Below are 15,044 nucleotides of genomic sequence, written 5' to 3'. Positions count from 1 at the left end.
GAACCTCTCAAAGGTTGGCACATTACTCAACCAGGTTGGGAGTGTATTCCACACTGCTGAGGGCTGCATAATTGAAATTTCAATCTGAGCAAAAGGGAATCAACCTACCCAACTACTCCACCCACCCTCTTTCCCATCCTCACCCCCACTCTCTCTCTCACACACACATACATAAGAAAATGAAGTAACCATCAGTTTAATATCAGAGAAGGGAATATGAAAATTGCAGAAATTAAATTTCAAACCAAAAAACTGATGTGTGAATAGTGTCTTTTAAATTTCACTTTTATTATAATTTGAAAGAGAAAACACATGCAATGTTGCAAGCAAATATCAGTGAAGAACAGACACAAAAGACAAACTGCAACAAGCAACTGCCTTCCAGTTTATCAGCCCAGCAGCAGAATGTATCTACACAATACATCCTTACATGTCTGAATACAGCTGCAACAAGTTCGTGTTTTAAGTGAAGCAACATTTTTTTTTCTCTCTCTTCCTAAAATATGATGCAGCATCTTATATATTTGAGCCTATTCACCAGAGAACAACAAAAAGTCAAAAGTCACTGCTCCATAAGCTTCTTATAAAAGTTCTTAGCTACTGATGGCAAGAATAGCAGTCGTAAACATCAGGGTAGTGAATTAGTTCTGACTTATTGTATTCTTGAATCAGTGTAAGAAGCCAGTCCATTATTCATGTGACAACAGGTAAACTGTTCATAGCACAAGCATTTCTGGACTACTTTCAGAGTACTGAAGTATATGCTGGTCCCAGCATCAATCTGATGTGGAATTTTTCCAGTTTCTTCCAGAAAAGGTACAGTAGAACAGCAAAAGAAGCATTAGAAACTCTGTCCTTTGCTGCTGCTGGATGCTGGCATATCTTCATCATGGATTCCACTCACCTGTCGCAATACGAAAAGCTGAACTCTGATGTTATCGAAATGTGACTAAGTTGAAGACTATTTATTTTAACAATTCAACTACCACAGTTTCCAACAAAATTTATACTACTATTCAGGTGGAAGCCCTAACTTCCTTTTTCTTCTACCCTGAACATATAGACAACTTACAGAGCATGCCAAATCACCTTCACCACTGGCACTACTGGTCCTATCCAGAAACCTTCAACTTATTTTAAAACACATATTCGACAAGCTTATTTACATTTACATTTGTTTTCAAAACTTGTCTTCTATTCTTTGTCAGTACTGTTGTTTATTCTTCTGTCCCTCGTATACTATGTTGTCTATGTCTCATTCCTGTTGTAAGCAGTAAGAGCATGTATCATAGGAGTGTGAATATGCACTATATAAATCTTCATTTATTATTATTATTATTTATTCAAGAATTTAAAAAAAAGCATTGAGGTGAAAACCTATGTCTTGCTACACATAAATCCAAATGCAAGAAACAAAACAATGCTTTCATTCAAATTTAACTGCAACTAACCTTCTGAACATACTGTGGATTGACTGCAATTTCCCTGTCCATTTCTCTCAATTTTTCATCCATTTTGATGCACTTCTGCATCTGCAAGGCAAAACAAGAAGCCCACAAATGGCAATGATTAAGAATTCCATGGATGCTGATCATACAAACAGAAAAATAAAATAGTAAATCCAAATGGGCATAGATTTCTACTAGTGTACACAACCATATCTTTAAATGTCATAAAACACAAATGCTATTTCCCTTTCCAATCCAAAGATGATTACCTTACTGTTATAGGTAGTACTATGGAGAACTTTAACACATAATGCCTTATTTTTTAGATTGCGTTTCTTTGATAAGAGTGTAAATAGTAAATTCCTAAGATATCTTACAGGAAGAAATGTGTTACCACTTGAACTGTCAGAATATGTCAAAGCTTGTCTCAAGAAAGCTGAAACCAAAATGTGATGGTATGCAAATAGCTAACCTCCCTGTCGAGATCCAAAAGCATGCTTGAACTGTTGTACTTCTCTGGGTTGTCATGGAAACGAACCATCCCATCCTTCTGATTGATAGTGGCAAAAATTTCTCCATCATTGATCTGAAATTTTTTTTCAGTATGGTTAATAAACTTATCATGGGGAAAAACACCATGTGGTATCTATGCCACATTTCATCAATGGTAGCAAAGTTTTATCCTGTAATTGTTTATTCCAATAATCATGTCAAACATATATCCAACTCTTGCTGATCACTATTCCTGCATTATTTATTATTTTCTTTTCCTTAACAGGATAAATACAAATTTGAAGATGTATTTCCAGGAACTCTTACCATGTGAAGAACATATTTTTCTGCTTCCACAGGGCCAGAGAGTTGAACTCTGTTGGCCATATCAGCCAGCGACAATGTCAGAAATGTCTTAGAAAGAAACAGAATACATAAACTCATAAAGTCATTGATAAAACCTCTGTAAGAGTTACATTAATGCACAACCCCAAGAAGGACACAACATTAAAAATTGTAGAAGAAGGAAGATATTTCTTTAGAAACAATAAATATAGAAAGAGACCTCTCATGATACAAAGAAGCTGTCTTATTTAGAAAATATATCAAGAAAGAAACAATGATTAGGCAAAGACCAAGCAGACTTTATTGACCTACCTTAGTCAGTCTTTGGATGTTTTTCTTAAACATCGAAGTAACACACTGCTTGACTAAACCCATGTTATTGTCCTGTAAAAAGGAATTATCTTTAAATTAAATTCAACTTAAAGTGCAAAGGAATCATACATCAACTAAGGTGGTCCACAAAGTGATCAGATAAATGTAAAATCTGCTCACCCGTGTGAAAGTTTCACTATGTTTTGTTACAGCTGCTCGCACCTCTGCTGGATTATTAGTTGCATAGGCATTTGCTAAATCATGATACGCCTGACACAATGGCTGCAAAACATGGAATTTGGGATACATAGTCATCAATTATTTAAAAAAAATATTTACAATAACAAAGGATCCATAAGCGACATCTAAATGTTTAAAGAGAATGATTAAACAACACAGACAGAATCATGGTCAAGCACACTAAATCTTAAATTTTTTTTCCCATGACAGAAGTGTCTGTAAAATTCCTCTTTTTTTTTCCACAATAGGTGTGTTCCAGATCACTATAAATATCACTAAAAATCACTATAACGGAAAATAACACTGCACTTCTTTTTAAGTTTAATATTTATAAAACTTTGCTTTAAAAACTTACTTTAATATACCTGGCTACAATCTGCGGAGCATACTTTGGCAAAGACGGAATCTGAAGAAAAAGTATAAGAAGTACATACAACAAACAAAACTTCCAAGCAAATATCAATGTTGGCACTAAATCCAGACTGTTTCTACACTGCGTCAAATTTAGTTCGTGAAAAAGCTGATAAAAGGCATTGTTTGAGAGTTTATGTGTGTTAAAGACGACACATTTTGTTACTAGAATATACAGAAGCTAAAAAAAACCAACTTCATTTTGCCAAATTTTGATGCAACCTAGTGAAGCTTGAATCATCAGCACGAAGTTCTACTAATAACTAAAGAACTACATTGAAAAAGAGTAAGATGGCATATCAGGATAAAGCAAAGCTGGAAAAACAATTCCGGTCCATAAATAAGCATACAAACAGGAACATAATAAGAAAACAAGAATGGCATGTACTCACCTTCCCCTGTACAATTAATGCCACTAGAATAAATTTTTTGTAGGCTTCCATCATTATATGGCTCACTGCCATACTTGGAGTTGTCACAGCCTAGGAGAAACAAACAGATTTTGTTTTTTTACTGATTATTGAGAACATGCTATTATTACCAAATAAATTTCCCTCCAGACTTTTTCAAAATCAGATCTTCAAATTTCATGAAAAATTGAAAATAATTATTAGAGGATTTATGAACTAAAATTATCAAGCACTGGGATATCTTCATAACAATGTAAAGTATTTTTCCTATCCTTTCTGAAAATGTTTGCTGATAAAGACAAATAAAAAGGTAGAACTTGCCATTTCAAAGAAATAGAGAGCTCTGGTGTAGATCTTTAGTGCTGTGTAAATCATTCCTCCATAGTAAAAGTAAAGCAGGAAATCTTTAGCATCATAATGACCTCCCTAGCATTTAGATAAACAGACACACAAAGGTGAACGTCATAGTAATACATTTACACTCAGTTAAATGGAGCTTCTACTGCCTCAAATGTTTCTATATAAAATAATCAAAAGTTTAAAGCGTTTTAAGAGAACGACGTCATGCTATCACCAAATCGGACCCAAATGAAGTAGCAGTCTTGAAATATATTTTATGCAATCTATCCAAAATTATTAAAAAAAACAGTGTTTGTCTCGTGCCTTTATAGCAATGGAAGGTTCTGTATAATTAATTGTCTGAGTTTATATTTACTTTGTTATTTTGAGTCTGCCTCATGATAACATAAGCACCTGGATAACCATATCCCACCACCTTATCATTTCTACTTCTTTTATTGATCTTCCCTACTTTCTAAAAAGCATCATTAATGGTTTAGAGACCCAATAAAACTGTATAACTTACCTCGCGACTTATATCTGTTATGTCTACATCTAAGAACTGGAGAGCAGGTTTCAAGTTTTTTGACAACAGGCAAAGCTAGGAAAGAAAAGCAAAGTTATAAATATACATAAATATAGAAAAAAACAAACTATACTCTCTCACATATTCGAGTGCATCAGAAATGATACACTTCATGTGGCTGGATCAAAACCTTTAAAGAAAGTAGGACACATACACACACTTTTAATTTTAATATTTTTACATTTTTAGTCTTGCTACTTTTGCAAGGCTTTTTAAGCCCTTTCCTCCAATACATCATCTTCTATTTTAATATAAACACAAATTCAAGATAAATATCTTTATCTCCCTTTTACATATATGAGGGAAGTCAATCTTAAACAGCTAGAAAACATATAAATAAGGATGCTGTCTTTCTCAACCTGCTGATCTCACCATTCCAAAATAGTACAGGACAATACTTTTCTTACATGCAATTTCATTTTTTTTAAAACAACCTACTAAGCTTTTTCAAAAGTCTTTCACCTGGCAAAGATCTGAATGGATTGAGGTTAACTGTGCTGGATGTAACTGGATCTTTTGAATTGCTCTCACTAAAATGGACAAACCTCTTGCAGGCTGAAAATGAGAAAAGTACAAAAGGAAAAAGTAAGCAGTAAACCCAGATGATTTTATTACCTGTCTTATCACTATTAATGTGAAATCACTATAGCACACAGGTTTCTCATTTAATGATAGTACAGTTTTCTCACCTGCTTCCTTTCTACAATTTGAAGAGTAAACTTGTGACACAACTCAGCAACTACAATAAAGCAAAGAAAATATGCTACATTTAAAGTTTTATGCAAAAGACTAAAACGGTTACAAACCATAACATACTGAAATAATCCACAGTAAATGTGTCAAAATAGGTAAGTCATTAACCATAAAAACAGATCCACAAAGAATGGTGTTGAAGGTAGAACTTTTCACAGGGAATAGTTGCATACTGCTAAAATGTTATAATAATATTAATGTCTTAAAAAATCATTAGAGTTTCAGCAAATTCAATATGGAATTTTTTTGTACAAATTAAGAATGCTCTCTCCTTTTTCATGAATGCATATGTGCAAATACTTTCATCTCTCTCACCACTCTCTCCCTCCCATGAAACAAAATTTAAGCATCAAACAAATCACTTGAAAAAAAAAAAGCAGCAAAAATTTTTATGTAAAAAAATACTTACAGCTTTCTAAAGCATATCTAGCTTGTTCGCCATTGCAAGATGTAATAAATTCTTGTATCTGTACAAAAAGTGTCTCAAAGTCGGGAATAGATTGCTGATTTAGCTTCATCACACTGCAAAATGAAGATGTTAAATGCCAACAAACCACAGTAGCCACAGAAAGAAGAAACACTGATGCCATATAAACACTGTAAGCACTAGCTTATTATAACAAGTAACAGCTATTACATTGTGTAAAAAAAAGAGTAAATTTATGTCAACTTTCAATTTTTATGAAAAAGTATATCTTTTGAAAATGAAATGTGTCTTCCTAGCAAGCTCCACTGTCACAATAAAACCTGTGTTTGTAATGGCTGCAACTGCACGTGAAATGTTCGAAATATGGATGAAGATGATGAACAATCACTTCAAAAGACAGTGTGAACTGAAGGTATTATTTCATCTGTTGTTTTCCATATAACCAAATTATCACTTAAAATTCATTTTGAATTTCAGACACATCACATTCAGATATCAAATTTGCAAAATATGCAAATATATTACACACAGGATTCCCATCACACCAATAGAATGTTGCTGGTAGTCCAGAGTGGCTAATACATTATCTAGATGTGGTGCATTCTTTCCAAGCATTTCCATGTTCTTCGATATGAACTCCACCAAGGCAGTGAAGTTGCCTGTAAATATTTCAAAATATCAAGAAACTTTTGACCACAGTTTGCAATAGAAGAATTCATACAATATGTGTAACTGTCAGAAATGATTACAGATTTCATCAAAAGTTCCATTTTGTGCTAAAAGTTCCGAAAAAGGAAAACAAGATTGTGAAGAACATAAAATTTAAATTAAATGTTGCTTGTTTTAAACAATATCCAGAGAATACTTTTTCACTTCACTGCTATCTGTTGGGCAGTTACCTTGAAGCAGAGACTACTGAAGTTTGTAGCAGGTAGTATTTTAAGTAGATTGTTGTTAAATAAAGACTATAAATTCTTCTTATACTGTAAGAATAGTTAAGCAAAGCAATCTTTTCTCTTCTTCTGGAAGACCATTATATGTAATCCTGTATGCCTGCAGGAATAAAACACTACAGCATGGAACTATATACCTCTATGCATGTAAGTGTGCAGAGGTATTAAATAAAGGGAAAGTGAGATCTGCATCCTTTGTGTTTTGTGGGGGTGTGGGGTAGAGAAGAATTTAACTCCACAACCTGATAGTGTTCTAGCTTTATCATTTAATCTGGTAAAAAACTACAGCATGTTAGCTACAAAGGGGAGGCTTTACTGGCAGAATTATAATTTATTAAAAGTCTACATATTTCACAAAAGCAATATTTTACTTTACAGCTGATAAAAAATATAGTAGTTTACATGAGAAATTAAAGCTCACGCTACATTTTCGATAAACATCACAATCTTCTGACAACGTTTGACGTTATCTTGTTAAATGACAATGTTTATTGTTGATCATTTGTCTAAGCAAGCATTTCCTAAACTAAATTACCTACATTTTAGCAAAAGCACCCGTTCATGGGCTGCTACAATGGATCTAAATGATTATGCAACCTTACGCAAAAATCAACTACGCACAGAATGTTGGTGTCTCTCTTTCTAACACACACACAAGATCTGAACCCAGCGTATCAATGATAAACATTCAACATTTCAGATTTTCTCTCCCTCGGCTACAGCAGTTTAGCTACGACTGAAACAACACTACTACCAGTAGCTAACAATGGAAATTGAAAGATGTGTTTATTTTCATTACATGTTTTTCTGGTTAAAATAATACTAAATTTCTCAATAACGGGAAAACTACCTTGAGATGAAAGGGTTTGGACAGTGGTAACATACTGCTCAAGAGCGGCCGCCATTTTAGATTGATGTGACCGCTTCTGAACTATAGTAAAGACATATTGATGAAAAGTAACTTAAAATGATAGCTTGTGAAAATAAAATTTTAAGAAACTATAAAACAAAATTTATGAAACTAAAAATGATGGTGATTATGCACGATGTGATTAAAAATTTTGTTTTTATCCGTAAGAGATCTAGCAGACGATGAAATGTACTGTAGAGTACATTCCCTTGACAGATGGTGCAATGGTTGTGTATGGCACATTCAGGAATTTTACTTTAGGAACTCGCCTTTGGAAACATTCAGAAAAGTTTCTATTGTCATCGTATTCCATTTCTTTACGGAGTTCAGCCAGACAAGATACAATGTCAAGAAGATCCAGGCCAGGAAAATACGACATGTCTAAAGTAAAACTTCGGGTGCTAGTGGACATGGACATGGTGTTGTGTGACTTCGAAAGACATTTTCTGGAAGTTTATCAAAAAAAATTTCCTGATGAACCATTTATTCCTTTAGAAGATCGCAAAACGTTTTACGTTCGAGATGAATATGCAAAATTAGGTGCAGATTTGCCAGTACGTAATAGCTCTCGTTAATGCATCTTTGTTTTTCCTAATTCTTTCAGTGAGAAAGATAGCCAGAGCGGTGATGTGCAAGGTGGAGTAATGCAGGATATCCAAAATAGTATTTATCCAGTTACCAATCATAGGTAATGTGAGGAATAATTTCAATCACATTTGCTCAACCAAATAATAATCAAGCGTTTTGAGTTGATCCTAAAAGAAAAGGAGCCTGCATTGACCACCCTCCAAGGTATCCCGAAGAGTGTCATACAGTGTGGCATGGCTGAACCAGACTAGCTTGTGCTGGTTCATGGTTACCAGAAGCTTCTGGCTGCCAACATGGATGGATGCCATGCTTTGTATCAAAGTTATTGGTTTTGCATTTCTTGTAGGAGATTCAGAGCAGTTTTCGTAGGCAATTGTTCTTGGATGCCTGGATTCTTCTCTCTTTATCAGAAAGTAGAGTCCACATCTTGGATCCATACAGCAGGGTGGGGACTATGAGGACTTGTACTGTCTGTAGTTGATAGCGAATGGTATTTCTTTGCTAGATCCTGTCCAAGCTAACGTTAAGTGTAAGTGGTTCACTATGTCAAGAGCATGATGTGGACAACAAAATCTAACCTTTTTTTCTGCTGCCTGTTACCTTCTCTGATAAAACATGTGTCCAAGTGCTGTAAGGAGAGATAGAGGTATTTTCCTATAACAGGCTATGACAAATCTCAAATCAGGGACATAACTGTGAGGTTGCTTTTCCTGCTGTTAGCTGTTTAAACCACTAAACAAAGAAAATATAGATGTTCATTTTGATTTATGACAAATAGTTATAGGAGGACACTTTTAATCGCTATGTCTACCCAACAACAAATGGGTACCTGATAATGGGTTAACACACCAGGCCACTGTGCATGATTATACCCATGCTACCTTTTGTCATTGCACATCAAAACAATAGAAGTCAGAATTACTCAGTAGAATGGCAAAGTCCACTGAGTGAAAATCCACCTTCTACAGTGTTTGTCCTAGACACCACAAACCATTCAAAGTTAACTGACACTGCTACTGTCAGGTTTCTTATTTATATATGGGTTTTTTTTTCACCTTTTTCTTTTATCTGTTAATTTAAAAGCAGATTTTTTTCCAACACATGCATAGTCTTTATTCAGAAACAAATTTTGTCAACTTCGAAGGCTGCATTGGCATTCACTGTAACAATTAGTAAATGAATTTCTTTAATCGAAGCACTGCTGATCATGTTTAATAGACATTTAAGATACACGAACAAATAGCTGCCTTGCTTAGGAGACTAAAATGCCAAAATCAACATTTTTGGGAAAGTCATAATCAAATGTCTCTAAGACCATAAATCATAGGTCCTGTTGGGGATGGTTAATAATAAGCATATGATGGTTTTAATTATGTGCTAGAAGAGCATTTATGTATTTATGGGCAGAGCCTGTATTATCTGTTAATGTAGATATGCTTTATTCCAGGACAAGGTAAGAGAAGTGTACAATGGACAGGGATTTTTTCTTAATCTCCCAGAAATTGAAGGAGCATGCAGTGCAGTGAAAAAGATGGCTCAAATAGAGGAGTGAGTTCCTGAAAATGTTCAGGATTAAAACGTAGATTATGTGTTCTGATTATGGAAGTTTAATGTTAAAATGTTGCTGCATAAGAACTTTTTTGGGAGTTTGTTTCTCTCTAGTATAATAGACAAAAAAATGTCTGTTTTATAAAATTATTTACATGATCTTAGTGTTAATAAGCTTCAGATTTGTGATGTTATATCTTGACAAATTTGTTTCTGTCATTTTGTTTTAGAACTATTTCCTAATGACAGGATTTTTTATTTGTTTTTAATCCTTACAGTGTTGATGTTTTCATCTGTTCAAGTCCACTTACTGACTACAAGTTTTGCCTCCAGGAAAAGGTACAGTTTGTCTACTTCAAACTTATAAGTCCTAGTTCACGCTTCATATCTGATATATATATGTTTTACCTTGGTGATTTTAAATTGTATACTCCAGTAATCACTTTGCAACATCATTCAGAGAAGGGTTGTTACTGATATTAGAAATTTGCTTAAGAGTAGACTGCTTTATTGGTGAGAATAGAACTGGATACAAGTGTAGCAGTCAAAGGTCTCTTAAATGAAGCTGTATTTGTTAGCTCTTTATAACCTTATTTCACCACATTGTCAAATTTGTTTATTATAACCGTAAATTTTGGATTATAAGCTGCAAATTTTTTCCCCAGTTTTAAACCAAGTGCAGCTTGTTTGTGGATTTTTCAGATTCTGAGTAATTTTTTTTTTATGAGCTCCACATTAAAGGATCAACTGTTAATGTTGTTAAGGTGTTAACTGTTCACATTTTCAAATCAAAGCTGCGTACAATTCAAGCATTTAATTATAACACACAGCCTCATCATACTGAAAGTGCGATGAAATGCCGACAATGCATCTTTCAAGTTTTATGAATCTGTGTTCTATAACCAGTCCAGCTTATTTGTGAAAAGTAGAGATTTAAAAAAAAAATAGTGTGTGCAACTTATATACAGGTGCACTCACAAAATTTACAGTATTTTTTTCATCTTTTATAAATCATAGCGTACTCTTTATGCAAGAATATAAAGAACAGGAGTGACTTAGAGGTACAATGCTAATGCACCGTCCTTTTTGTGTAATGGGATCAGATCTATGGCACAAGCAATTTCTCTCAAGATATTATATGACATTGCAAGGGTGGAAGTCAGAGCATTCCAAATTTTCCAACCCCACTCCTGTCCCCAAGCTCTGTATCACCCTATAAACTTACAGCAAGATTAATTACTTTCTGTTTGCAAACTACGGATCCTTTGGTGAATGAGTCTGGAGATAATCTACACATTATATTAACAAAGGAAATAAAAAGTAAAGAAAGTGTCGGTAAAGGCCATCAAACATTTTGTGAAGCACCTACTTGTGTAAGAGGCATAAAAATGCAGTTGCTTAGCAGTATTAAACAGTAATCATAAACCTTTCCTTGTAAATTTTATGATACCTTTATGAAATGTTGACTGACAGACTTAAAAATCAGTCTTGATATAATAACTTGAAATGGACGATTTACAGTTTGAGTGGATTGACAAACACTTAGGACCAGAATGGCTGGACAAGATTGTTTTAACAAAGGATAAAACGATGGTGAATGGGCACATTCTCATTGATGACCGTCCAAACATAAAGGGTAAGTGTTTTTGCTTTCTGTTTTGTCTCCCATGCATGAATGTTCACCTCTTAAGTCACAAGTTTTAACACCACATTTATAGAGATCCACACAATTTCTGACCCATCTTCTTAGTACAAATTTCTCATGGACACAGTTATTAAGCAGACGTATCCACCTTTCTATATATAAAATTGCTCTTAGGACCTCTTCACCCATTTGCACATTTATGTATTTGGGATATATGGTCATTTTGGCAACCAGGTCCAGTTGTGTGATACAGACCTGTACAGAAAGTAGAAGCAAGTATAGACAGTAGTTTTTGTGAGGTGTTTTAGTAAAATTTAATCAGAGTAAACCTGCAAATGTACCTTCTATTACAGGTGCTGTGTTGAAGCCTTCATGGCAACATGTTCTCTTCACTGCCCCCTACAATCGAAATGTTGATCTGAATGGCAGATGCAGGATTGATTCTTGGATTACAGAAGAGTGGAAAGACATTATAGAAGATTTTAAAAAGAGAATAGGATAGTTTTACTTAAGTCAGTCTGCTTCCTTAAATTTATATGTAGATAGCCAAGAAAATTCCGCTCTGTTTCTTGCTTTTCATATGCTGGGACCACTTGTTGCTTATCTTCATCCTCATTTCTTTTTCATGTTTTTATTGTGACTACCTGTAAAAGCACTGTTGTAAGTAGAATATTGCTATGTCTTGCCAACCCTGCTTCTTGCTATATCTTGCAGCAGTTTTCCTATTTTCTCTTGAAAGAAAAGAAAAGCTGCCATGGTCACCTCTAACCAGTTGCAGTTGATGGTTACAGGTGTAGGTGACTATGTAATATGTGGAATGCAGGGTGGAAGACAATGTACAGGTCTTGATGAATACCTTTTTTAAAGCTTATTAAGATATAAGTTAAGCTCATTAAGATATAAGAAGAAGTCAAGTAGTCAGTGAACAGATAAAAGACTGCAGTATCTTTCTCTCAGTTAGGATTACAAGTGTGTTCACATGCATTCTTCCCCTGAACTCCTCACACACCATATCAGTGTTTACATTCTCGGATGTCCTCTGTACTCAGGGCACTTCACCAGTACTGTTTGAACTATGTGGTTTAAAATGTTGGCTAAACAATGGCTGCTTCTTCGTACCATTAAACAAAACAAATAATATTTGTTATGCCTTTTATTACTATCCTGCCCCTTCAAGCACATTGCACAAATGTTCATCAGTTTATCAAGGAAAATGTGTGACAATAATAATCACACTACTAAAAATATGTCGAGTAGAATCCCCACATGCAGCCAGGCTCTCTGTAATTCACATCATCAGGCTAAGCATTAAAAATACAAAAACAGAAATTAATGGGTAAGATTTGAAAAAACTTAGTACACTCCTCCTCTCATGAACACAAACCTATTACTAAAAAATCCCATGATTGACTTTTGACTTCAATGGAAGAGTCCTGCAAATATACCCCAAAAAGTCTACAAATTTAAAAGAGTGTTATAGAATTATAAAATTACTGGTTTTAAAACAGTAGCAATACTTGCCTGCGAGTAGTGTTAGCTGCGGACTCAGTAGCTGCCTATACTGCTTCACAATTTGTAGATTATCTACCCTTTACTTGCTTCTGGCCTTACACTTGTGTTTGAATGCCTGTTAAAATACTATTTTAAATGTTTTTTGTGAGGGTGAGGCCCATCTCTTCCTCACTGCTTCTCCTTCCCCAGTTATCAAACCATTCAGCTGTCTCATTCTCTATAGCAGGACAGCGGCAGGAGTTCTGCAAAGATAAGGTCTCAATGCACTGTATCTAAAGCTCAGAAATTTGCATAGTTAATTATGGCACAGGCTCATATTAGCAGAAGATCTGACGTTCTAGCTGCTACAAATTTTTAGGAGGGTACTTGTACTTTTGTAATGTTTTGCATTTTTCTGGAAGATTAAAAGTTAAAGAAATAAAGCCAAGAATGGTTTGCAGAGCTGAAATTTATGGCTTTGCATAAGCTTTGCAAAAAGAGTCTATATACATGCCATATCCATCCATGACCATGACCAGTGTTGTGAAAAGATAGCTAGTTGCTCATTTACGCATATATTCATTGCAGTTGCATTAGGAATAATCAAACATTAACTGCATTAACAACCCCAGCAGCAAAGGAATATTGGCTACAGGTGGGGGACATGTCTTGAGTATCCGGGGGCCATGTGGCAAAATGGCGTCCGACCCATAGCGAAAGTGAAACCGGGCCGTAAAACGGGGTCATGTCGGTTTTACCTGTGAAACAAGCGTGGACGCTTCTCTCCCTCCTTGTGACCGCTAGTCAACCGCTGATGGCTCATGGGTACGTCCATCTTTTTTTTTTTTATATATCCACTATTTATATCTTCAGATTATTGGTATTTTTTAGGGATTTCGGCATATCCTGATTTACATATTTCTAAATCAAGACATGCCAAAATTCCTAAAAAATACCAATATCAAATGGATTAATAATTTGTGTATTTTGCAATAATTATATATATATAACAAGCAGCAAAAGAGTGCACAAAAGTGCAAAATGTTATAAAAAAAAACAAACATGATTTGTTATTTATTGGCGTTTATTGAGGTAAAATAAGGATAAAAAGCAAACTAAAAAATTTTTTTTAATATAAAATTTTTTTTAAAGCATTGTCTCATTTGTATACATAAACAATTTATCATTTATCAAGGTAAAAATATTATCACAAATAAGGATAAAAAGCAACTAATAAAAAAATAATGTTAAAAATATACAATTTTTTTAAAGCATTGTCTCATTTGTATACATAAACAATTTATCATTTATCAAGGTAAAAATGTTATCATAATAAGGATAAAAAGCAAACTGATAAAAAAAAATAATTTTAAAAATATATAAAATTTTTTTTAAAGCATTGTCTGTTTGCATACATAAAAGATGTTTCCTCTTGATATATTAATGCAACATTTCGTTATTTAATTATAAGTTGTAGAACGATGCAAAACCATGTATCCATTGACAAAACAATTAAAATTAAATTGCAGTTTCCTTAACACTAATTACAATTTTCCAAAGAAAAAGGTTCAAAGATCTATGACAATATATCAAATGATAAGTATGAACTGAATGCTGTCAAAAAAGAGTGATGCTTTAATAGACATTTCTAAAAATAAATCAAGTCATGAAATTAACTATAAAAGGTTCTAGGTTGGATTGCAGCTTATGGTATTAACTACAATCTTTTAAAACAGATTAAATTTTTAAATTGCACCTTTATCACTAGAAAAGGAAACCATCAAACACATGTTTGAAACACAATTATGTTCAAGAATTTAGAAGGTATTAGAAAAGAACTGTAAACATATAAATGATTCTGAATTTACCACAACATCATCTTATTGGATGGGTGAAAATATCCTCATTGATAAATTAATGGGTTAGAGTAAATAATATCACAGCACAGTTTTATATAATTATATAAATCCAGATTTAGTATATGCAGGTTTATGTACAAGAATTTTACAACTGTAGGTAGAAAGTTGCACAGCTTTACTTGTCCTCCACCCCAGAACAATTAACTGACGTATAGGCTGTGCTCAACCCTTTCCCTTCTGCATTCTCTTGATCCCTAGCACCAGCTAACCAAGTTGATGCATTGCAA

The 15,044-nt window shown here is 34.0% G+C and overlaps 2 protein-coding genes across 2 annotated transcripts; one reads left to right on the top strand and one right to left on the bottom strand.

Annotated features, from left to right (window-relative positions):
- Positions 1-180: 180 nt before the first annotated feature.
- LOC112557424 (COP9 signalosome complex subunit 3-like) lies at positions 181-7,648 on the bottom strand. Its single transcript, XM_025227259.1, has 15 exons — positions 7,567-7,648; positions 6,293-6,422; positions 5,746-5,858; positions 5,273-5,322; positions 5,046-5,138; positions 4,524-4,598; positions 3,980-4,084; positions 3,641-3,730; positions 3,193-3,243; positions 2,778-2,879; positions 2,598-2,669; positions 2,268-2,354; positions 1,921-2,034; positions 1,452-1,532; positions 181-904 (listed from the first exon to the last, which is right to left on the bottom strand). Exons 1-15 carry the CDS (start codon positions 7,619-7,621, stop codon positions 842-844), a joined length of 1,281 nt encoding a protein of 426 aa, XP_025083044.1. The 5' UTR covers positions 7,622-7,648; the 3' UTR covers positions 181-841.
- A 172-nt stretch (positions 7,649-7,820) lies between these two features.
- On the top strand, positions 7,821-12,549 carry LOC112557428 (5'(3')-deoxyribonucleotidase, cytosolic type-like). Its single transcript, XM_025227272.1, has 5 exons — positions 7,821-8,180; positions 9,662-9,762; positions 10,041-10,101; positions 11,284-11,398; positions 11,761-12,549. The coding sequence occupies exons 1-5, from the start codon at positions 7,851-7,853 to the stop codon at positions 11,907-11,909; spliced, it is 756 nt and encodes a 251-aa protein (XP_025083057.1). The 5' UTR covers positions 7,821-7,850; the 3' UTR covers positions 11,910-12,549.
- Positions 12,550-15,044: the final 2,495 nt, after the last annotated feature.

Source organism: Pomacea canaliculata, linkage group LG1 (genome assembly GCF_003073045.1).
Source record: "Pomacea canaliculata isolate SZHN2017 linkage group LG1, ASM307304v1, whole genome shotgun sequence".
In the NCBI taxonomy this organism is placed as follows: Eukaryota; Metazoa; Mollusca; class Gastropoda; order Architaenioglossa; family Ampullariidae; genus Pomacea; species Pomacea canaliculata.
Note: the sequence above shows the minus strand (reverse complement) of the source record. Positions and strands in the feature narration are given on the sequence as shown.

Bases quoted from the DNA above. Each gene is read 5' to 3' on its own strand.
- LOC112557428 (XM_025227272.1), top strand. From the start codon at position 7,851: ATGGTTGTGTATGGCACATTCAGGAATTTTACTTTAGGAACTCGCCTT. The intron at 8,181-9,661 runs GTACGTAATAGC...GCTTTATTCCAG, and splicing joins AATTAGGTGCAGATTTGCCA to GACAAGGTAAGAGAAGTGTA. The intron at 11,399-11,760 runs GTAAGTGTTTTT...CTTCTATTACAG, and splicing joins TGACCGTCCAAACATAAAGG to GTGCTGTGTTGAAGCCTTCA.
- LOC112557424 (XM_025227259.1), bottom strand. From the start codon at position 7,621: ATGGCGGCCGCTCTTGAGCAGTATGTTACCACTGTCCAAACCCTTTCA. The intron at 6,423-7,566 runs GTAGTTTTCCCG...AAATATTTACAG, and splicing joins CCAAACCCTTTCATCTCAAG to GCAACTTCACTGCCTTGGTG. The intron at 3,731-3,979 runs GCAAGTTCTACC...TGTTTCTCCTAG, and splicing joins CTCTCTATTTCTTTGAAATG to GCTGTGACAACTCCAAGTAT.